This window comes from Phodopus roborovskii, unplaced genomic scaffold, assembly GCF_943737965.1.
Source record: "Phodopus roborovskii unplaced genomic scaffold, PHOROB, whole genome shotgun sequence".
In the NCBI taxonomy this organism is placed as follows: Eukaryota; Metazoa; Chordata; class Mammalia; order Rodentia; family Cricetidae; genus Phodopus; species Phodopus roborovskii.
In genome coordinates, this window is record NW_026125052.1 from 27,427,665 (window position 1) to 27,451,993 (window position 24,329).

Sequence of the window (24,329 nt, forward strand, 5' to 3'; positions counted from 1 at the left end):
GTAGGATGATAAACTCTGCTTCTTGACCTATCTCTCCAGGCTCTGACCTTGAAGGAGGAACCAGAATATGAAGGATTGGGCCAATACAGCCTAATTCTCTTGATGCTGTTGGAGGTATCAGGGAGTGGGAATTTCAGTAGAGGTGCCTAGGGTTTGGCTACCAGCACCAGGGGCCTTGGCATCTAATGGGGCTGTTTTCCAAATGCCATCAGACTCCAGCCAGATCTGCCTTCGGTCCACCCAGTTTCCAAGTCCAGTTCTCCACTCGCTCCCTCAAGTTTCTTATCATCCATCCATCAATCTCCTCTGTTTAAGTCAGTTGGATTTGGAAGCTGTTTTTTTGTTGTTGGGTTTTTTGTTTGTTTGTGACCTCTAAACTGACTCTCTTTACTCCTGCTGGTGGTGTTAGGTGGGAAGGGGGGGGCATCACCACTTCTGGAACGAAGCAGTGTTGTGGACCAACTATAACACAGCTCATGCACAACAAAATTCCCTTTATTGATATTAATCACAGTTACAAGGTCTTATCCGGAAGAAAGGATGATCTGCAGTAACAGAACTACACACAAAGACATGAGGATAAAATATACATGTGTGTCAATCACCAAACTAGCCTCAACCAATCAAGACTCTGAATGAGTCTTCAATTTTGATCACCTGTGCTTCTTCAGAACGGACATACGCCCAGCTGAGGTGGGCCTCTGGGGACTTGAGCATTCACAGCCTATAGTATTCACCCTGGGAGGGACGGACCATGTAAACACAGAGAGCAGACACTGATAACCCAGTACATGAATGCCTGGCTCCCAGGTACTGTGAGTCCCACACACTCCTCTGACCAGGAAGGGCTCAGGCCTCAGGTGGGAGGGCTGATGGCGGAGCTACATGTGTGATAGAGCAGGTTAGCGTGTAGTCCAGGGCCAGTCATTCTTCAGGGTCATCTCAGAATTTTAAGTTTTCTAAGAAGGGAAATGCAAAATCACATCTTTTCTTTCTCATTGGAATCTGACCAGATTCCTACAAAGCCTGCTGGAGCTCAGGGGCTCTGGACCTGCAGAGAAAGCGCCTTAGCAGACGCCAAAGGACATTCATTCACCGAGCTAACTTAAGTAACTCCATTAGTAAACCAGGGGGTTGAGTACTCGCAATTTGCCAGTATCCACAAGTGTCTCAGGAAAACAATGGCTGTAAACACATCAAGATTAATAGCTAGGAGATCTAGGAACCGTGAGTAAGTGCTCTGCTCTTGTGACCTATCAAGAGCAGAGACCTCCACTCAGTACCACACTCACAGCGCTTTTCACAGAGCACACTGTGTGTGTGTGTGTGTGTGTGTGTGTTCACAGTCACCCTACTTTCCAAATTTCTCTGACCTTGGCAATGCCAATCTTTGCCTTAGGACAAAACAGGAAGACTAGCTGACTCCTTTCCCTTTGTGTGGGGAGCCTCCCATGTGTGTCTCTGGAGGAAGCAGACGCTGCTTGAGCTGCCTCAGTGTGGGAGAACAGATTTCTGTGTTCATGATGCTTCTGTCCCTGCATTCCCGGTGGACAGAAGGGCCATGGTGAAAGAGCACAGGGTGCTCTGGCCACCTGCTCTAAGACCCTAGGCCAACCTGCTCAGGGCTTGCGGTGAAAGAGCTGCCTTGTGGAGGCAACCCTGAGGAGCTAAAGTTGAGCCTAGTGTGGGAGATTGGAGGTGGGACAGTAGAGGTTGGCCTTGACAATCCTACTGAAGAAAGATTCCTTCCACTCAGTGGCCCAAACACAAACCTACAGTTCTATGACGCCTTGAGATTACAAAGAAAACCAGCTTTTCCCTCCAAAGCAAAATGAAAAGTCAAAGTGTAATCAGAGCTGATCTGTAAGGGCATGGAGAGGAGAGAAAGGAACGGGATTTTAATAAGGAGAGGGGCTCATGGTCCTGCAGAAGCTGAGCACTTTCCTTCCTGGGGTCCCAAGGTTGTTGGAGCTAGCCGAGGCCCACATCCAGGGACATCATCACCACGAATCCCAGGATGGAGGCCCAGGATGCCAGCTTCCCATTGCCGCTAGGAGAGAAGGAGAGGAAGATGGTAAGACTTAATCGATGCTTCCTGTGACCTTGTCCGGGCTGATGGCCCCTTCTGCCCTACCCAACTAGAACAGAGTATCTTACTAAAGGTGGCAACACTGGCAAGTGGGTATCATACGCCAATTGAATGGTCACTCCTAATCCCAAGCAATGCCCTCAAAGGTCTCATTATTTTGTGATTCTTGGGGCTACAGCATAGGGAAATCATTTGGCCATGGCTCTCCAGTTCATGCTTGAATAACAAAAAGTAGTGATCAGAAGGTGTCTTGGTTTGGGTTTCTATTGCTGAGATGAAACACCATGACCAAAAGGCATGCTGGGGAGGAAAGGGTTCATTTGGCTTACACTTCCACATTGCTGTTCATCCCTGAAGGAGGCAGGACAGGAAAACAAACAGGGCAAGAACCTGGAGGCAGGAGCTGATGCAGAGGCTGTGGCGAGGTGCTGCTTACTGGCTTGCTCAGTCTGCTTTCTTATAGAACCCAGGCCCATCAGCCCATTATGGCACCGCCCACAATGGGCTGGGCCCTCCCCATTGATCACTAATTGAGAAAATGCCTCACAGATGGATCTCATGGAGGTATTTCCTCAATGGAGCCTTCTTCCTCCCTGATGACCGTAGATTGTGTCAAGTTGACACAAACTAGCCAGTACAGGTGGTCTGGCGGGGGGAGGGGGGTTGGCTCATCAGTTAAGAGCACTTATTTCTCTTGCAGAGGACCTAAATTCTGTTCCCAGCACTCAAATCAGTCAACCTTCTAAAGGTGGCCATCTGCTTCATCAAGGGCCAGGGGTCCCTGCTTTATGCTGCTGTGTGATGCCACCTTCCTTCTCTTTATTTCGGTTTTAGCAAGCAGAGGAGGGACAGGAACAATTGTGGGAGGGGGCAGAGTGATCTTGGAAATAAGCAAAGGGAAAGGAAGAGAGGACAGATGTGAAAGTGGGAGGGGTTATCTCAGAGGAGGTCTGGAGCAGGGCTGAACAGCTGGGCAAGCAAGCTCTCCACCTGATCTGGGCTTCCGGGATGATGTCGTCCATGACCACATAGACCATGGCACCAGCAGCAAAGGCTAGTGCATAGGGCAGGACAGGCTCAGCCAGCACCACAGCAAAGGCTCCAAAGACCCCGGCCAAGGGTTCCACCATGCCGCTCAGCTGTCCATACCTAAGGAGGGAACAGAGACATTGGCCAATACAGGGATAACCAGGCAGATGTGCCACTTGCCCAGGCTGCTGATCTAACCCTAGAAGACAGACATGTGCAGCAGGCATCTTCTCTGGCTGCGTTCTAATAAATACCTCCCGCTCCTTGCCCAGTTCCCTATGAAGCAGTTCTGGGAGCGTTGTACTCCCTATCTCCTTTGGATCTTTAAGTTGACTGTATTTTCTTTCAACAATGACAATTTGATTGGGTCATAATGTGCATCCCATGTAACATTTACTGTATAGGCAATTGTTTTTAGTAGATTTACAAGGTTAAGTGAACATCACCATCAATTCCAACATCTTCATCACCCTGAAAAGAAGTCAGTGGTCATTAACAGCCATGTCCTGTTTCTTCCTCCTCCCAGCCCCTGTCACCATGAATTGTTCCATCTTTTTTCCCCTCTGTGTGTTTGCTGCCTCTGGATATTTCCTATAAACAGAATCATATATGGCTTTTTTTTAGAGGTTGGGGCGGGGAGGGTGGCTTATTTCTCCTAGCATAATGTATCCATGCTGTATTATTTATTTTTCTCTTTTAAAAACAAGTTTGGAATGTGTGTGTGTGTGTATGTGTGTGTGTGTGTGTGCGCGCACGCTTCTCACTGAAGTTAAGCAGGGAGCCAACCATCCCCAGTGATGGGGTTGTAGGCATACATGGCCACATCTGGATTTTTATAGGAGTGCTGGACATTCAAACTCTGATCTCATGCTTCTATAGCAAGTCCCCTCTCCACTGAGCTATCATCCCAGCCTACCTAGAATGTATCTTTTTAAGGATGAATAACAGTCATTGTACATCTCTGCTCATCTTTGATGCCTATGTGGAGTGACAGGACACTGATTAGGAATGGCCTCAATGTCTCCCAAGGACAGTTTTGGGAGACATGTACGTGGGTCAGGCTGTAACTGTATTCTTCTGTGGCAGAGGAGGGCCTACTGGACACTTGTGTAGGACTGTACGCTCTCTACTCCCCACCCTCAGAGCCGCCATCTTGGCTTAAGGTGAGCTTTCTCCTTTTAAGGAATCCCTTTATTTGAGCTGGTAAGATGAGGTATCCGCGGCTTCAGAACAAATGAGCCCCGGACAAACGGGCAGTGAAGATGAGTGAGCATTGAGGGTGGGAAGTAAGCTGGGGCCCTATAGGCGGAAGCCACCGCCTACTTCTAGCCTCCCCGGAAAGGAGGGCAGCTTGTATGAGATCCCAGCTGCTCTCGGGCTAGAGGCAGAAGAGGGCTCAGGAGAGATCTTTTTGCTGGGGATTCTGTTAGAGTAGATACCATGTCCTGGCTCCTTGTGTTTTCACAAACAGACCAGCAGGACACACAGCCCTCTGGTTTATCTGAGCCCTGCCTGTGGCCTCGCCGTCTCTGGAAAATGTAACTTTGACATCAAGCCCAGACTGGAGTTTGAAGAAGAGAACAAAGCTTCCCTTCTCAATCTTGGTGCTGATCACAAATCTCCCCGCTCCTTTCTCCCTGGTGCCATGACCGTAAGAATGACAGCTGTGGCTCTGGTACTCTATGAGGATCTCAAGGCCACCCACCTCCTTTCTCTCCCAAATCCTCTATTTGAGGGCCTCTAACAACGGAGAAAGGGATCTGTAGAGGGTGCAAACTCCATCACTTGAGGACCTGTATAAGCTTGCAAGTCACAGGGCCTTATGCAATGGAAGGCATTTTAAGATTGTCTCTGTTAGCAGTCTGCATGAGTGCTGTGACCTTACGTTGTAGATCAGTGATTGTTTCAGAAGGAAATGTGGGAGGGTCCTGTCCCAAGTGGAGGACATATGAGAAAAAGCTATTATAAGGACTCCCTGGGCCAGGTGGTGGCAAGATGATCCCCAGCTGTGACCATTGTGACATTTAAGGAGACATATTATGGGGAAGTGGCTACTGCTGATGGCCATGGGTTGCTTTGCACAGAAGCCCTTGAAAAGGGTCATAGTTACTCAAATTGGTCCTGTAAAGGTCAAAGGTTAAGAGATGGGCTTGTGTCTTGGGGTTTCTACTACGTGTACAACAGTCACCCACATTCGTGGTTTTCTTCCAGAAGCCCCACATTGGCTTCCAACGTGAGCTTGACCTTGCAAAACGGCATCCACGTGGAATAGCTTCCAGCCCACCCAACTCTCTTCTGACCCAGTGGGCTGGAACACTCACCAGAAAGCTCTCCAGGTAGAGAAGCCTGCTCCGCGCAGAGGGAGACTGACAGCCAGGCCCTCTGGGAAATTCTGGATCCCAATTCCAATGGCCAAATTCCTATAAAAACAACAGAGAAAGGCACAAGTCCTAGTTAGCTGTGACTACTTAACATGGCCCAGAGTCATCTTAGAGAGGAATTGCTCAGGTCAGACTAGCCTGTTGGCAAAGTCTGTGTAGGGCAATCTCAACTATTAATTGATTAGGAGGGGCCAGTCCACTGCAGGCAGTGCTATTCCCTAGGCAGATGGTTCTGGGCTATAAAAGAAAGCTGGCTGAGGATGAGCCTGTGAGTGAGCCGGCAATCAGTGCTTCTCTATGGTCTCTGCTTCAAGTTCCTGATTTTCTGTCCTGACTCCCCTCAGTGATGGAGTGTAGTTTGTAAGCCAAAATAAGCCATTTTTCTCCCCTAAGTTGCTCTTGGTCAGAGTGTTTGAATCATAGTAACAGAGAAGAAATTAGAATAACACATAAACATCCTTGTCTGGAATCATGTAAAGTGGCGATTTGAAAGAAAATGGTCTTTTTAGGGAGTGACACTATTAAGAGGTGTGGCCTGGTTGAAGGAAGCGTGTCACTGTGGGGGTGGGCCTTGAGGTCTCCTGCACTCACTCTATGTCCAGCATCACAGTTCACTTCTTGTTGCCTTCAGACTGAGATGCAGAACTCGCAGTTCCCTTTTTAGCACCCTGTCTGCCTGTATGCAACCATGTCCAGCCATGATGATAATGGACTGAATCCTGGGAACTGTAAGCCACCCCAATTAAATGTTTTCCTTTATAAGACTTGCCATATCATGGTGTCTCTTCACGCCAGTAGAAACTCTGACTAAACATGGCCCATCAAAAAGGGAGCCTTGCCAAGGCCTGAAGCCCTCCTTTGGTGCTAGGGGGCCAGGCATGGATCTATGGTGGGTAAAGGAAGGAAGAGGGTCACATGAAGATGGCATTATAGGATGGAGGGACATCTTCCTCCTTGCTGCCCTCCTGTCCTGAGTCCCCCGGTCATGTCCTGTCTTTGTATGCTATAGTGCATTATAGACATGCTGGCTCCAGCTCAAGATGGCCCAAGTTCTGCCATATTGCTATGCAAGTCTGTCATTCCTGGGACTTTTATATGTGTGTGTCTAATGCATAACATGGAGATAATGTCATCTACCTTGAAGTGTCATCGTGTCTCAGGACAGCCTAACAAAGCCAGAAAAGTTCTTAGCACAGAGAGATGATCTGTCCACCTGAGTTTCCGTTTCCTATAGTGCAGAGATGGGTGTGTCTCATTTTCTCCAGAAGGGACATCAGAACCACACTGAAAGTGACACTGATGTGGCTCCAGGCTCAGGTTTCCCATGGACCCTTGCTGCATTTCTCTGGGCTTGGGTGGTGTTCACTGAGAGAGTCTCTGGCCTTCTGACTCTGCAAGAGACTCGGGCTGTGTTGTATACCTAAGTCAGGCACTAGGGACCTGTCTATGAGGGATAGCTTTGTGCAGAAGCCAGAGATTAGATCACAAGGAAGGCACACGGACAATACATAACTGATCAAGGGAGACGAGGCACACACACAATTAGAATTTATATTGCACACACATGAACCCCTGTGCCAACCTACAAAGAAAGTAGAGATGCCACAGGAGAGGACGGGACCAGTCTGAGGGCAACAGAAAGGCAATCTAAAACTACCTCCCTGGACAAGACTGGACCTTTGGTTGGACAGGTCGAGGACCAGTGACTCCATGGACGGCCTTTCTAAGTACAGCGCTTCAAGGGAATCAATCGACTAGCAATGCTGGCCTGTAGCCTGAAGGGCTTGTGGGTGGTCTGGATGCCAAGGGCAAAGTTACCCCATGCTTGGCTTTCTGGGTGATTGACTCCTCCTGTCGATCTGCTTTGCTCACAATAGGAATTTGCCCCTCAGCTCCAGACAGAGACAAGAGAGAACTACAAACTAGCAGCTAGGCCTTATCAGGTCCTTACTGGCCACTTATTTGATGCTTGGCCCCAGGCTCGAGGATAAGAACACAATTCGCTGCCTTGAAAGCCCACCTGGCCAGCTCTGGCTACGGCCCTCCAGTCTAGACTGCAGCAAAGAACGTAAGGGATAATACTCAGTATTAAATGTCATATCTCCATTTAGTTTGGAGGCTTCATCTTCATCAGGTTTGCCTTCATCCACCATCACCATACATGTACATGTATCTCAAATGGAGCTCAATAATCCTGTATCCTGGGACCATCTCAGGTAGTCTCTTAGACAAAGACAAAGCTTACCAGAATCGAACTTACAGACGTTATGCTGGTATGTACTCTATTTAGCTAACTCCTATGTTTGAATGTTTGGTCCTCATTTCGCAGAACTATTTGGGAAGGCGTAGGAGGAATGGTCTCCTTGGAGGAGGTGTCACTGGAGGCATGGTTTGAGGCTTCAAAGGACTAGTGCCATTTCCAGTGTGCTCTCTGCCTCCTGCTTTCGGTTTGAGATGTGAGCTCTCAGCGGCTCCTACCGCCAAGCTTTCACCCTGCCATCACAGACTCTATCTAACCAACACGTCCTTTGATAAGTTGCCTTGTTCATGGTTATCTCAGCAATAGAAAAAAAAAAACTTATATAGACGTCTTATTGATTCCTAGTCAAGATAGAAGACCCAACTACAGTTTGTTCTGGAAGCCTCTTCTACCAGTTTTATATTCAAGAAGACCCTGAGGTCCTATTCCAGGAGAGGGGAACACTGGGCACACATTTCTGTGGAAGAAACAAACCTCAAGAACAACTCCCTGGCAGTGTTTCAGTATTCCCCACACCGTCTTCTCCACAGTCGCTGGCAGAACTGTCCCTTTATATTCAACACTACTCAGTAGCCCCTTGCCTCTCCCCAAGTCATGGTCAAATAAGACCAGCTTTCTTGGCCTTTTGCAGAGACCAATGCTAAGGATTTTCCCCCGAAAGAGATCAACCAGGGATAGTGGTTCTCAACCTTCCTAATACAGTTCCTCGTGTTGTGATGATCCCCAACCATAAAGATTATTTTTGCTTCTTCATAACTGTAATTCTGCTACTGTTATAAATGTAATGTAAATATCTGATATGCGACCCCAAAGGGGTCATGGCCCACAAGTTGAGAACCACTGGCCTAGGGGCTCAAAATAGGTCCTGTGTCTCTCCTCTGATACAGAGGCAGAGCTGGCTTATTGTTAGTATCGATCCTTCCATATACCCAGGCAGGAGCATGACCTATCCTAGGAGTGAACATGGAGTCACCAACCCAGTGTCACCAGCAAGTCTAAGGTGATGCTTCCTGTCCAAAGTCCTGCCATCCACCAGCCAGGTTGGGGAAGCCTCCTCCCCATCCTGCCCTGAAGCTGAGCCCTGATAAGCAGCACAGAAACCCATTCTTCCATCCCTGGCAAGCCTCATTGCCACTGCCCTGCCCTGCCCTAGCCCTGGCACACGGTTTCCAGCCGCACCCCAAGATCTTGCCAGGTCTTTCTCTGCAGGGCACTGCTTTGCTGTGTGATCAGGAAGTCTGTCCTGAACATTCCTGAGACCATGGTGTGGGCCACAGTCTCTCTGCCTGCCCTCCTTCCTACACAGCCTCCTAAATTCAGCTCTCCTTTATGTACACACACACACACACACACACACACACACACACACACACACACACACGGTCAGCTGTATGCCATGTTTATTTCTCATTGCTCTAATGAAATGCCTAACCAACACCTTCAGGAAGGATTTGCTTGCTGCGGCTCATAGTTTCAGAACATTCAGGCTGCGGTCACATGGCTCCATGGTGTCTGGGTCATAGGGAGATGTGAGGCAGAGTATCATGGTAAGGAGCACATGGCAGAGCTGTTCACATGATATCAAGGAAGTAGAGGGACACAGAGGAAGGGAGAGAGGGAGGGAGTGGGGGAGAGAGTGGGCTGGTTAGGGAAGGTCTTTTTTTGTTGTGTTTGTTTGTTATTTACATTTGAAACAAGGTTGTCTTACAGGTCAATCCCAGTTCCCTCACCCTCAGAGGACAAACTCTGAGCCTACTCCTGGATGTGCTGGCAGGGATGGGAGACTGTGAGGAGGGGAAACTGGGCCTCATACAGAGCTGATGGCTAAGAGGAGGCCCCACCACAGTCCTGCTGTACAGCCATCCATGATCTCTGACCTAACCAAACATCCCTGAGCCCGTAGGCCTGGCCGACTTCCTTCCTTGCAGCCCTGAGAAGGGAAAGCTGACATGAGAGGCTTCCTTTCCAGGACCTGCTACAAATTCCAAGCAGTATTCTAAAGGGGGCCCGCCCAGTGTGAACGGGGTGGTGCACAAACCCTGTCACGACCCCCTTCAGAGCCCAGCTGTGCCAATAACCCCTTCACCAGCTCCCATGAATATGGGGAGCAGCCATGCCTCCTAGTGACCTGACACCAGGGCCTGACTAGGAGGTGTGACAGAGGGGACCTAGCAGAGGCCCAGGAAAGTGTTTACAGGATAGAGTGTCACTGGAGGCCAGGCCCTGTGGTTGCAGCCTGGCTCCCTGAGGAGGCCTCTCCTGGGAAAGGTGAGCCAAGGGTCTGTGTGGGAGGGCTGCCTCTCAGAGGAGTTGGCTTTGGCTTGAGTGCCAAACTTCTACTTACCTTTTCCTGGGAAGTCAAACTTTGCCAGGGCAGACCAGACCCAGAGAAATGGCTACTTGCAACCCAGCCTTGGGGGTTAAATATTAGGCTTGTTTAAAAATTCATTGCACATCGTATTTGGAGAGAGAGACAGAGAGAGCGCAAGCTTTGGAACAAAAATGTTGCAAGCAAGAAGACAATGCAAGAGAGTCTACCCCTTGGACTGGGCGTGGGGGTGACTGGCAGGGCTAATGGGACCACGGGCACTCATCAGTGTGTGTTGGTCAACGCCAAGGCATCAGAATTTCCCAGGCATTCACAACTTTGCTGGTGGGAATCAGTATATCCCAGAGCTGAGGGGTTTTCTGGGATGGAGGACTTGCCAGTACCAAAGCTAGGACTGTCCCAGGACAGTAACAGAGACAAGGCCCTGGGGGAGGACTTTTAACATGGAAGGGGGACAGATGCTTACAAAAGAAAAGATCCAGCATGCAGAAGGCCCTAGCACCGAATAAACCAGGTGAACACAGGTCCATAATCCTAGCACTTAGGCAGGGGTATCAGAAGTACAAAGACATTCTCGACTCCGTAGCAAGTTCAAGGCCGGCTCAGGCAACCTCCCTCCACACAACCAGCTCTCTATAGCCTTCCCAGCCTGAGGATGTCAGAGGAATCCTTGTAGACTACTATCTCCACCCAGGGTGAGTGACACCTACAAGCTAGCCAGGCACTGCTGCAGGGACTTAAAAGGTGGCAGCGGTAGAGGCAGGGTGGATACTGTGCTCCTAGGCTGGGCAGGCAAACAAAGGAACAATTCAGGCTGCTTAGGGCCAGGAGGCTGCTGCAAAGGTGGGAAGAGTGGGTGGGGGTGGGCAAGGGGCTGGGCTCACTCACAAATATTGACTCTCTCAGCAGACACAGCCAGGCCCATGCAAGGTGCCAAGGAAATGCAGGCAAGCTCAAGGGTACCATTCACAGACTGGGCGTCTTCAGTCTGGATCTAAGCGCAGAAGAAAGGGGGGGGGGGGATCTTTTTCACCTTGTCTTTGTTCTTTGCTCTTCAACCTGGTAGAGGTGCAGTGGCAGTGGCCTGGGTCTTTCCAGGCTGCCAGGCAAACAACAGCCTTCTTTTCAACACAGGCCATTCATCCTAAGAGGCTGGCCATTGCTTGGGCTTTTCCTTAGAAGCCTGGTTCTTCTCCTATGGCTCCCGTAACCTCCCAATGGCTGCCCTCTATGCTAGCCTCCTACATTGCAGCATCCTGCACCTCCAGGGATCACATCTGCACACTGAAGCTACACCCTAAGGCTGGTACCTCAACAAGATGCCACTACATGTGCTGGTTGATTGACAGGACCCAGAACCACTTAGGAAACAGTTCTCCGAAGGTGTCTGTAGATTGGGTTAACTGAGGTGGGAAGCACTATTCCACAGGCTGGGGTTGAGCCAAGTGAGCCAAGTACCAGCATTCATAGCTCTCTGCTTCCTGACTGTGGATACGTGATCAGCTACTTCAAGCTCCTGGGACCATGTCTTCCCGGCTAGGATGGACTGTCTCCTCTTAAACTGTGAGCCAAAATAATAATAGTAATAATAATAATAATAATAATAATAATAAATAAACCCTTGTGTCCTTAAGTTGCCTTCATAAGATACTTTGCCACATCAATGAGAAAATCAATTCAGAGTCCCAGAGACACTGTGACCCAGCATCAGCCACCACTTTGTCTGTAAAACAGTGGAAAACTTCTGTGGCAGGGTCCTTACATGGATGGGAGATAATCATTTTAAGGTCTCAGAGTGGAGACCAGGATGGGTGGTACTCCTTACCTGCTAACTACTGTCAACACTGTCCAGGGCTTCCATAAGAGACAGTACTGAGCAGGGCTTCGGGATCCTCAGGCCACTGACATCACAGTGGCGTTTGAGGTGGGGAAGGGACTGGCTGGGCTCATTTAGAAATACTGAGGAATGGTCTGTACATCTTCCACTCAGTGTTGGGACCTCCCGTGCCCTCTAATCACAGTGAGGCTGGGTGGGCTCTCCTCCGGAGTACTCAGGAGAGGGCCAAGAAGCCTAAACCATGTGAAAGTGCCGATGCCACATAGGATGAAAGGCACTAGGGAGGAACCCACCTTTAGGAGTTTCCAATGGAACTCAGGAGCAAAAAACCCATTGGCAAACAAACAAGTGCCATGCCGCCCAGAAGCTTGTCAATGGCCAGGAAGGAAAGTAGCATGGGGCATAGATCTAGAAACTTCATCGACAAAGCGATATTCAAGATGGGCTCTGAAGAAAGGAGGCAACTCTAATGATGATGAGGGACAAAAAGAGGTCTACCCAGGAAGAAGGTGACCGATAGGGTGACTTAAGTGAAAGCCAATTCTCAAACAACACTACCGATGGTGAAGAGTGTGACAGCCCATCTCTCCTGGACACCTGCCCTCTGTGACACTGTCCTACCACACTCCACTAGCTTTTTAAAGGACCTAAGTGCAGCCCAGCCCAAGCTCATGGCTCTTGCAAGGCCAGAGGCAAAAGGGTTTACACCTAAGTGGTCCCAGCCCCATTACTGGGAGGCAGGTCCTTGTGCTAAGTGACTTGCTCGGGAGGTAGTTTGGTTTTCTTTGTGGCAGGGGACATCCCTTGAAATCCATGTATTGATCACTACACTCAAACATTTTGCTTAAGGCCATCTCAGGCCTTGAGTTGTCCAAGCTTCCGATGAAGTCAGCACAGGAGACATGCGGAGAGTCTGTGTACCCCACTGAAAGAACTTGCAGCTGAAACCAGCTCCTGTCTTTGATTACCACGCCCATTAAACCAAGCCTGAGGTCCTTTGGCTAGGGAAAAAAAAAAAAAATAGATGGTAATGTCTCCTGTCTGTAGTGTGGCTACATGCTGGGTGTGGTGGGAAGTGTTTTGCATGTAACAGCATGGTGCACCCCACAGTGGCCTCTCAAGTCTCCCTATCATTATTCCCATTTCACAGGTGGGGGAGCAGATATGTAGAGAGGCTTACTAGGCTTCGGAATACACTTTCGGTCTTGTTAGCTTCTTACAAACACATCAATCCATCCCTCTCTCTCTCTCTCTCTCTCACACACACACACACACACACACACACACAGAGAGAGAGAGAGAGAGAGAGAGAGAGAGAGTAGTCACCTACGTGGCTCCCATCCCCAAGAGGGAAGCAGGCATTATCTTATACCTACTCAGCCAATCAAATGAGGTTCTGGTCCATTGTGGTTAACTGGAAGAGCAGTGTGCGTGCGTGTGTGTGTGTGTGTGTGTGTGCGTGCGTGTGTGTGTGTGTGTGCGCGCGCGTGCGTGCGTGCGTGTGCGTGTGTGTGTGCGTGTGTGTGTGTGCGTGTGTGTGTGTGTGCGCGCGCGTGCGTGCGTGCGTGTGCGTGTGTGTGTGTGTGTGTGTGCGTGTGGTTTATTGATACACTGTACATCTGCAGGATGGCTGGTCCAGGTGCTCCCAGGGCATCTTCCTGTCCCATCCTCTCATCTGGACAGAAGTGTGGGTTACAGACACACCATCACATCTGGCTTGCACACTTCTGAGGGTCTGAACTCAGGTCCTCAGGCTTGTCCAGCAAGTGCTTTTACTCACTGAGTCCTATTTCCTCAGCCCTCTCCATACTATGTTTCTACAGAGCACTGAACTAAAAGCTCCCCAATCTGATTAGACTGGCTGGCCAGCAAGCCTCAGGGATCCTGCAGTCTCCAGCGCTGGGATTACAGGAGCTCACCGCTACATCTGTGACTTTGTTGTTGTTGTCATTTTAATGTGGGTTCTGGGGAATCAATGTCTTTTAAGGCACTTGGTCCTAATGTATGCACAGCATTCTTACCAACCAAGCTACCTGCCTCCTGCCCTTAGACATCTTATTTGAGAAGAGCTAAGCTCAGCGTGGCTGAAGGCTCTGGAGGACTTCACTGTGGTGAGCCAATTCCTGGGGGTAGATCTGTAAGAACATGTGAGAATCACCAGACGTCCCCTTCCTCAGTCCTGCCACACTGGCCCCTCTCCAGCATCACCATGGCTTTGGTCTGGAGGACGTTTCTTACACATGGCATCGCCTGTACTTGTGCAGTGGAGCCCACAAACATGGAGAGTTGTTCAGTTTAGCTCTGGGCCTGGTGGCGAGGTTTCTTTGGAGTTTGAGGCAGAGGGACTTGAGGCTCTATGAACTGACAGGTGAGGGCCTAGGGAACTCACAACCTTCATCTCCAGGCTATGTTCCCCGTCTGCTGGTGAGGAAAAGAGACAGGCATATTTTGTGACAAGCCCCGCTTCATCCCAGCTTTGGGAGCCTCCCAGGGGCAGTGAGCATGTGTATTCTTGCGTGGCAGGCCCTTACATACTGTTTTGATTGTTATCGTCCTGCCCTAAAAGGCCTGATTGTTCAGGCCTGGTGATGACATCACCGGCTTCCCACTCGGGCAGCCTGTCAAGGTGTTTGATGAGCCTGCAGGTGGGAAGGGGCTGGGTGCTCCCTGCAGGGCTGCCGGTCCCTACCCGCTCAGCAGAGCTGGCTTAGCACGCAAGGGTTCTTCCCCCACCCTTCTGCCATTCTGAGAGCCTGTCTAGTTCAGACTCAGATGACCTATCCATTCTGCTCGTCTGCTGCCTTCCCAGAAGCAAAGCCAGCAGGGAAGAGAACCAGGTGGCCAGGCCACAAGGCAGGGTGGTGGCTGAGGGTGGTTCTGGTCCTCTCTGCACACCTCTCCTTGTAGAGGAGCAGAAGAGCAGGTATGCATGGGATCTTTGAGTCTCAGAGTCAGGCCCTGGGGACTTTGACCTGCTGAGACTGCCAACAAATACAGTCAACTCTGCATTGTCTGGCTGAAAGGCTGCCTCAATGAGCAGGGAGTTCTTGCACCTGGGAGCTGTGTGCTCACCTGGTCATTGGAAGATCAAGACCCAGAATGCCCTTGATGGAGAATGCCCTTAGCCCCAGCACTGCTAGCTAGCTATGTTAGTCCCCACTGGACACCAAGCAGATGCCCATCTACAATAAGTGTGCAAATACGCTGAGTCTCGTTCAAACAGTGGAATAATACATAGCAACGGGCGTGAAAGATCTGCTTCGATATGTGGGAGGCCCGAGCCTCCCAACTGTCAGTGAAAGAAGAAGGCAAAAAATACTAAATGCAATTTGCAATGGTCCCATTTCCACGAAACAAAACAAAACAAAAAAGAACCCAAGATGGGCAAAAATAAGTAATGAATGCCTTCTCATCTACTCATTGTCAAGGTAGCCAATGGTGATGGCTAGTTTTAATTTGCAAGCAGAATTTTAGTTCTTGGGTGGGACCCATATTTATGAGCAGAGACTTACTTGATATCTTTTTGAAAGGTAAGGTTCAACCTGATTCAACCCACAGCACCACAACACACACACAGAGAGAGAGAGAGAGAGGGGGGGGTGTTGTCATAGCTCACTTCTTCAATACTTTCAAGGTCTCACAAGGCATTTTGGCTTCCTGACTGCGGCTCTGGGGAAAGCCAGGTGCCAGTTGAAATCACAGTCAAGTAACCATACAAGAAGCCTATATGGTGAGGACAAGCCCTCTTGCCAAAGGCCATGAAAGGACACCAAGTTGGGAGTAGCTGTTCCAGCCCTTGTCAAGCCTTCAGGTACACTCCCGGCTTCAGGTACACTTCAGGTACATGTCCCGGCTGACATATTTACTGTGACCTCTTGGGAGACCCTGAGTTAGAGACACTCAACAAAACCACTCTTGAGCCCCTAATCCCCTGTGCTGGTTACCCTGAATGGTCAACTTGGCAATCAATCACCTGGGAAGAGTTTGGATGAGAAATGATCCTGATCAGGCTGGCCTGTGGGGGTTAGGGGTTGTTAACACATGTAGGATGCACTAGTCCCTGGCAAGAGCCACCCCCAGAACCCACACCCCCAGCCCCGGAACAAATGCAAGTTTGAGAGAGAAGAGAACTGGCTAAAGTCGAATAAGCAAGTTGCCCTGTGTGCTTTTCCATTCTCTTTCCTCTCGACCATGGGTATCAGGAGTCGCTTTGAGTCCTGTCCTTGACTTCCCTTCAATGACGGACTGTATAAGCTCAGTAAACATTATTTTATCTTCAGTGTTGCTTTTTGTTTGAAGGTTTTTATCACAGCAACTAGAAGAGTACCCCCAGACCTGCACCACTTGCTGGCTTAAGGTGCCAAGTTGTGAGGTATTTTGTTAAACAGCAGTGAATGTCCTGCCTAAAAACCAGCTGAACTTCCTTCCTCTGTTCTTCTGTCCTTTATCCTTCCCAACAGCATTTGCTGCCTACTAACATATGGTATTAACTCTCCAGTTCTTAATATCATTGTTTTTTCTTTCTCCCTTACCCAGTCTGGCATCGGGACAAACTAGGAATCTCCATCTGTCGGCTCACTGAAGGGTCTCAGTGCCTGGAAAAGAGCCAGGTGCATGCATCCACGAGAGAGTCACATATCTGAATACAGTCCCCAAGTCTAACACAGCTAATATCTGATCCCAGCTATATGGGCTCAGTCCATAGGGTGTGCCATGGCCCTCTGGGTCTCTGTGTATTTGGCTGTGACAGGGGTGGGACTGGGCAGCCCAGAAGCTCTTCCCCTGGTCCTTAGCTTTGTGGCTGATGTACAAGGGTGGTATTGTGGGTTCTTGAGATTCCGGGGGGCTGCAGAGACAGCCCCCCATCCTCCCCGCCCTCCACTTTGCCAAAGTTAATTTTCCTGTTTGAGCACATCTGGAAAACCACAACACAAAAAACAATCTCATTGTGCACATCTGGACAGCATAAACCAATGGCTCCAAGAAGAAACTTTAAAAAAAAAAAAAAAAAAAAAAAAAAAAACCTTGGCTCCTCATCGAAACTGCAGCAAGGGCCGAATGGGTGAGGCTCTTTTTCCATCTGCAAAACAGTCTCAGGGCATGCTCTCAGCGGCTGAATGCTTGCAGCTCAGGACGCATGCACGTTCTCAATAGCCCCTCACTACAGCCTGTCACATCCCAGCCCCAGCGCAAAACTTAACTGAAAGGCTGTTTGTCCCCTCCTCCTATCCCTTTATTTAGATCAGTCCGCATACCCTTAGGGTGTGTGGCCTGAGTTCAAAGCCATAACCACCTGCTCCACCTCCATTCCCTTTAGATGGGGCAACAGAAAGAAAGACTTTGGGTACAATGCAAAGGGCACTGAGCTGTGGGGGCTGGGTGAGAAATCCCCGGCTAGTCCCAGGCAGCCAGGCTGTTAGTCTGTGCTCTTCCCTCCTTGCCCGGGAAGGGGAACACGGCCCTGGAAGTCTCCTTGTTTGACCACCAGCCTGGGCCCTGAAAACAAGAAGGAATGGCAATGTCTCTGCAAAATGCACTGAGTCTCGAGACACTGAACTGTAGATATACGGGACCTGGAGCTGGGAGAGGCTTGTGGAATGCTTCCTATTAGTGCTCTGGTACCTAGGGATGTCAGGATGTCATGGTGATGACACCCTGGAATGCCCTGAACCCTCGAGTCAGTGTCCTGTGGACAGGGATGCTTGCAAGAAGAGAGGGGAAGATGGTGGAGGGAGACCCTGGGGTCAGGGTGTCTGTTCATCTTTATTCATCAGATGCCCCAGAGGGTGAGGTAAAAGGAGAGCAGCCAGTCCTGTGACTGAACCTTCATTTTCCAACACTGCCTTGGAGCCCAGAGCCTCTGGGGTGGAGGGGAGTAGGGAGGTGGGTGTAGCTGAGCATGTGGTAGGGGGAAGGAGTTTCAAAGTGAGGAGAAAACATAACAACGGTGGTATCATGGTTTGGGTATGAACTGTCTCCCACAAGCTCACGCGTTGAAATCTTAGTCCCCTCCGGGTAGTACTGCTTCCGAAGACTACGTACTTGAGCATGTGTCCAGCTGAAGCCCAAAGAAGAGAGAGCACAGGTGCAAGACCCATTGCGCTGAGTGTAGGATGAGACTCGGCAAGAAGGAGCTGCCCAAAAGCCAACAGTTTCCTTGTGCTGTGTGTTTTGGGGCTTGACTTCTAAGGAGCCACGACCTCGGGGCCTTGTCAATGGAAAAATAACTGTGTTTGTTTGGCTTCCTAGGATGGCCAGCTAAGATGGAGTGCAGGGTGCGAGGCAGGTATCAATAGTGTTTTGTCCCCCTTGTGTGACCGATAGCTTGGGAAGGCCATGCCAGTGGGGTGGGAGGGAGAGAGAGCCAGCTAGGGTTGGGCATCTGCTGCTTTGCACATTTGAAGGGTACCAAGAGACAGGTGGAGGCGCCACCTTCTTCAGAGGCACATTTTCCACCAGTGCATGGTGCTGACTGCAGAGGCCTCTGGACCATGAGGATGCAGCAGGGACACCAACCCTGGCCACCGAGTCTCCATCCCATCCCAGCCCCAGTGCTGAACTCTGGCCACACATCCTCTGGGTTTTCTCTTATGTGGAAAATGTCATCAACCCATGTTCCAGAGGAAGGAAATGAGGCTTCCAGAGGGAAGGGCAGTTTAATTCACTCGCCCACACGTGGCACACACAGACACCCACACCAGGACTGCAGAGCCCAGAGATGAAGGGCTTCCTTTGCTTTGTGCGCCATCCTCACAAGAAATAGATCTTGTTGAAGTCTCAGTCCATGAGGGGTACTCTGTGGTTATTAACCCTCGCTAATGCCCCGCGGCTATCTATTGCTGAGGACGAAAGATCTGTCTGCAGTAAAGGATTAAACTAAGTGAGACTATGCCCAGGCAAAAGAGGCCCCTGATATTTTAACATGACTCACTGGCTTCTCTCGCATGCCCAGTTGTTTTTCTCTCTCGGCCTAGTCGGTGGCCATATGGCAGAAGAGTGTCCTGCTTGTTATTACATTTCGGGCATGGCTGGATAAATTGGATGGCCCTGGGAGGGTGTGCCCACAGTGGTAACCCAGTGTGGGATGGAGAGAGTTCAATAGCATCATCTCTGTTCTTTTCGTCAACCCCCAGAATTTTCAAACCCTGTGCACTGGTATGACACCAAGGCAACTGGGCAGGATTGGCCAGAAACCTGGGAGGGGTGGTTGAACAGGTGTGAAAAGAGGGGAATGGGAGATTCAATGTGGTATTATGACTCACACATGAAACAATTCGCCTGTAGCCTCATGCACTGCATGCTTAGTCTCCTGGTAGTTGCACAAATTAAGAAAGTTCTGAAAACTTTAAAAGGTAACTGGAGGAAGAGAGTCAATGGTGGCAGGCCCTTGCAGTCACCTCGTCTCTGGCCTTTTTTCTCTTTCAGTCTCTACTTCCTGTCACCCGTAGGACAGAGAACCTCCCCTGACTGTGCTCCTGCTACTGTAATGTTCTGTGCTACTGAATGGAGCAAGCAACTGAACTCCCCGAGACCGTGAGCCAAAATAAATCCTGCCTCCCTTTAAGTTGTTTCTATGTCGGGAATTCAGGGCACAGAGACAAAACAGCTGAATGACACATGGCTATGAAGGGACATGAAAAGAGAAGTCATGGGGCCTGTGTCTAACATAAGCACTATCAGATGCCTAGTCCCCTAGACTTGGGGACACTTGGCATTCAGGGCACTTTAACTCATAGCTGAGACCTAAGAGGAGCCATGCCATATGGATGGCAGTTCTCAGTGACGTTCTCATACTGAAAATCCTCAAGCTGGGTGTGGTGGTGGTGCATGTCCATAATCTCGGCACTCAGGCAGGCTGAGTACTGCAGGACTGCCGTGGGGCCACACAGTTAGCCCTCATCTACAAATAAACAAACAGAACCAAAAGCAAGGGGCTACAAACCACTGAGGGCGCTGAAGAAGACAGGAAACCCAATGCAATACCCAAACAAACAAACAAGCGATACAGTGGCCACTATCCGAACATGCATCTAGCAAGGGCGTTTGAGAATGACTGGAAAGATTGATTACCCAGTGTCAGTACTCCATATGTCAAGGTTAAACTTCCACGTTGGGAAGCGCCCCATCCCCCCACAGGCTCCTAAGTTTGAACACCGCTTCCTCTATCACCTATGCCACTGGCCATTGGCTGCTTTACTTTGAGATTTTGAAATGTGAACTCCCAAACTTAGTCATTCACCAGACATTCAGAAAGTGCCTACTAAATGCCTGGCACTCGATTATTAAGAACTCACCATGCTGAAACACACTTAGAACGATAGCAAAACAGTCTTGTTGTTCCTGTAGCCTTCTCATTCATACTCTGCGGACGTTAACCACGTACGTGTCCCTAACGTAATGCCACCAAGGGAAAATGGCACCAGTACAACACCATTACCCAAGCTACAGGCTTACTCAGTCGATAAACCGAAGGCATGGCCACTCCATGGGATGGTTACCGGGAAACTTTTTATTGTGGATATGAGAGAGCAGCCAGAGGCATCTGGAAGAGTCCAGAGCAGAGGGAGAAAGACATGGACTGAACACGGCCAGTAGACTGGGCTTGGCCCCGCCTGTCTGTAGGAAAGGGTCGACTAGCAGGGATGGAGAGTAAAGAGAGAAGGAGCAGAGCATAGAGAAACCATAGCAAGAATGGGGGGGGGGCGGAGTTATAGGGAGAGTGAGTAGCTGGAGGGAGGGAAGCGGGCAAGAGGAAGGACTTTGGGTAGGGGAGGAGGTGAGAAGGGCTAGGACTCCAGCACAGACTTTGAAATGTGTATCAGGCGCTTATGATACTGATGGGACCTGGAGGCCAGTGTGGGCTTTGAGACGCTAACAGGTGCCTCTGGGAGCCCTTTGTCCCTTCTTCCGGAGGCAGGGGAAATGACTCCTTTTGGTGGATGGGAACCAGTTTCACCAGTTCCTGAGGAATGCTGGTTTTTATCTAACTACCAGAAATCCTCCTATAGTCCAGGTTGAGCTGCCTTTTGGAGTTTGGGGGAATCGGAGTTTCATTTGGACCTACCACACAGGTCTTACGGGTCCTCACCCCAAAATCTTTCTACTGTTTCAGGCTCTGCCTGCATCCAGTTCTCACCTGTCTGTCACCTGAGTCTGCTCTGTTCTGCGACTTTTCAGTGTTTTCTTATCCTTCCCAACCATGAGGAGTTCTGGCCAGTTGTTTTTATAGCATGCCCTAGTCTGGGGGCTGGTCTGACATTTCCTCATGCTCAGACAGAGGAACAGCCAGAAGGGACCAGCCCTTCTCCACGCACGCATCCAGATCACAGATGACTGTGCATCTCTGGTGGTTTCTCTTCACTGTCCACTTGATTGGATAGAGTGGCCATGGAAACACAGCTGTCCATGTCTAAGATGGTGTTTCCAGAGAGGGTTAACTGAAACAGGAAGATCTACCCGATGTGGTTGGCGCCACTGATGGGGGCCCATAGTGACCAACAAGGAGAAAATAAGCTGAGCACAGGCAGCCTTTATCTCCCCCCAACTGCATGTGGTGTGAATGGCTGCTTCAAGCTCCTGCCACCCTGACTTCTTGGTTGTGATAGACTGTACCCTAAGGCTCCTTTCCTTCCTGAGGTGGCTTCCCCCCCCCCCCCCAGCCATTTTGTCACAGCAAGGAGAGGAATACAGAGGCCCCTGAGGTAAGGTCACAGGGAGCGGTAGGTAGCTCTCAGACTTGTGGCTGAAGCACCTGGGGGTTTGTGACAGCACAGACCCTCCATCTGTGGAGGAGCATCAGAGGAGACTCACTGTGGAAACAATGAAGTTGTAAGGACACATGTAGTTTCTGAAGTCTTTGTTTTTCATCTTGGCAAATGAATAGTGCACAGGGCAAAGAGCATAACATGTGACCACAGGTGTAAGGATTCAGGCATTACACTGGCCTACCCTGTCACCTGGCGGAATGCACTCAGGCAGTACTCTGGTCAGCCCAGGGTTCCATGAGTACTAGTCTGCAGCAGGTGCAAAGGACCCTTTAAAAGTCAGACCCCTGCCCACTTACGCTCTATTTTGCCTTCTAGCTCAGTGCTCTCTCTCCTCTCCTCCTCTCTCTCTCTCTCTCTCCTCTCCTCCTCCCTCTCTCCTCTCCTCCTCCTCTCTCTCTCTCCTCTTCTATTCCTGGTGCCTCTATGTCTCTTCCCTCCCCCCTCACTCCCCTTTCTAAATAAACTCCTCATTCAAGCTCTGTCTGCCCGGCGTGTTATTCCCTCCACCTCGGTCACCCTCACCCGCTATGGAACCTGCTGTGCTCTCCCACGTGGTCCCTCACCTTGGGACCCTCCCCTTCTCCAGCTTTTGTTCCTGTAACTATAACAAAAGAACAACAGGCAGGAGGGAAAGGGGACACAGGAGGGCTTGCCCAGACATTCAAGGCCAGCGGCACATCCTTACCAGCATGCCCATCAAGTTTCACTGCCTTCTCATGGCCCAAATTCCCTTTATGGCTCTCTGAGGAGAGGTACTTGTGATTCCTGCATGTGCTGGGAGCCGTTTGTCCTTTCTGTCAGAGGTAAGGATGACTCCTTTTGGTAGAGGGGAACTCGCTTCACAAGCTCCTGTGGAATGTTGTCTTTTATAAATCTAACCACCACAAATCCTCCTATAGTCCAGGTTAAGCTCATTTCTGGAGACTTGGACTGTCTTTTAGAGTTTGTGGAACTGAGTTTCCCTTTGGACCTGACACCCAGGATCCTTCTGTCTTGCCTCCCAGTACTAGATTTACAGACCGATACCATCACACCTAACTTTCTGGGTGGGTTGTGAGGATCTGAACTCAGGTCCTCGTGCTTGTAAAGCAAACATTTTACCCACAGAGCCACCTTTCCATCAATATAAATAATTTTGAAAATGACTTTTGGTGTTGATTTTTTGAGCTAAGGTCTCACATTGTGGATCACACTGACTTGGAATTTATTGCGTAGCCTACACAGGCCTAGAACCCGTGACACACTCCCCTGCCTCTGCCTCCAGAGTGCTAGGATTGCACATGCAAGTCATCTTGCTGGCTAACATAAAACATATTTCAGTTATCCACTCATAGTGTTGTGAAGCCATCACCAATAGTTCCGCAAGTCCTAGAACACTCTCATCATCATGACAACCTCTGCCCCTTCCTTATACCACCCACTAGCAGCTAGCTACTCTCCATTTTCAAGTCCTCTTGGTCCCTAAAAACCCACCACCCTGCTTTTGCCTCTGTGGATTCACCAGCTCTGAAGAGTACGTTAATGAAGCCATAAGTACGTGGCCACTAGCATCTTCCACAGACCATAATAGTTTCAAGGTCCGTCCATGCTGGGTACTGCTCCACCATTTCATGCCCTTTTACAGCCAGTGTGCCACTGCGTGTGTATGGAACTTTATCCATCCTCCATCGATGGAGCGTTTGTGTGGTTGCTGCCTCCTGGCTGCTTTCGGAGTGCTGCATAAGCGGTCATGAAGGCATCTCTGTTTGGTCACCTGTTTCCAATCCTGACGAGTGGAATGGCACAGCCAGGCCCAGGATTCTCAGGCCCAGCAGGTTGCCATTTAAGTGAAGCGATCACGTGTGCTTAGGAGTGTGTTTTTAGGTATTTGCGATGGTTGGTGTGGATCAAGGTGGTGGCTGGTGTGGCTGCTAGTCCAGCTGAGAGAGGACCACATGACAGTGTGGAGAAGGGCAGGTTTCAAACCTGGCACAAAGGTGCCTACTTAACATATCAAAGGGGCCCTGGCTGCCAGGCTCTCCTTGAATCCCACAGTCCCTACCTGTTCCAGGGTAGGAACTGGCTGGCATGCATGCACCCCTCTACCCTGAACTCTCAAGTCCAGGCATTGGACTGGGCTGCCCTCCCCTATAGACTCCAACCATTTTGGTTACCTGGTCCTTTAGGCCTCCTGGGTGCTGCATCTGGTTCCCCTCTCTCCCCTCTTCATTCCCCCTCCCCCTCTCCCCATGGGGCTCAGGACTTGTCCACTCAGGACTCTCCCAGATGTCCCTGCCTCTGGTATGCTTTCCCACATACTGACAGCAAATCTTTCCCTCCTCCATGCCTAGGAGCAATCGTGTCCTTTTCTTTCCTTTTTCTTTCTTTCTTTCTTTTCATTCAGAAAAGGGGAGGAGTCGGTGGCAGCCATGCATGCACCGGGTGGGGTGGGGGAGAATCACTTTCCCACGGACATCTTCATGGGTTGAAAACAACTAGGGACTCAACAGTAGAACCTACCATGGGTGAGCAGCTAGTGCAGGTGATCTGAACTCACTCCCAGATGGACCACAGGAAGCCCATGGGTCTCCCTGCCCCCCTCCATGCTAAGTTCTTCCAGGACGTGTTAGCTGAACACTCTACTGTAAGAGGAGCCTG

The 24,329-nt window shown here is 50.0% G+C and overlaps 1 protein-coding gene across 6 annotated transcripts in view; it reads right to left on the reverse strand.

Moving 5' to 3' along the window:
- Window positions 1–477: 477 nt before the first annotated feature.
- Slc39a11 (solute carrier family 39 member 11) overlaps window positions 478–24,329 on the reverse strand; it is a 392,746-nt gene continuing 368,894 nt past the window's right edge. For all 6 annotated transcript variants that reach the window (XM_051179808.1, XM_051179791.1, XM_051179780.1 and 3 more), the window contains 3 exons: window positions 5,440–5,538; window positions 3,080–3,238; window positions 478–2,050 (listed from right to left, as the gene is read on the reverse strand). In XM_051179808.1, the coding sequence (XP_051035765.1) occupies window positions 1,972–2,050; window positions 3,080–3,238; window positions 5,440–5,538 (337 nt within the window). In that variant the 3' untranslated portion in view covers window positions 478–1,971. The remainder of the gene's footprint in view (window positions 2,051–3,079; window positions 3,239–5,439; window positions 5,539–24,329) is intronic.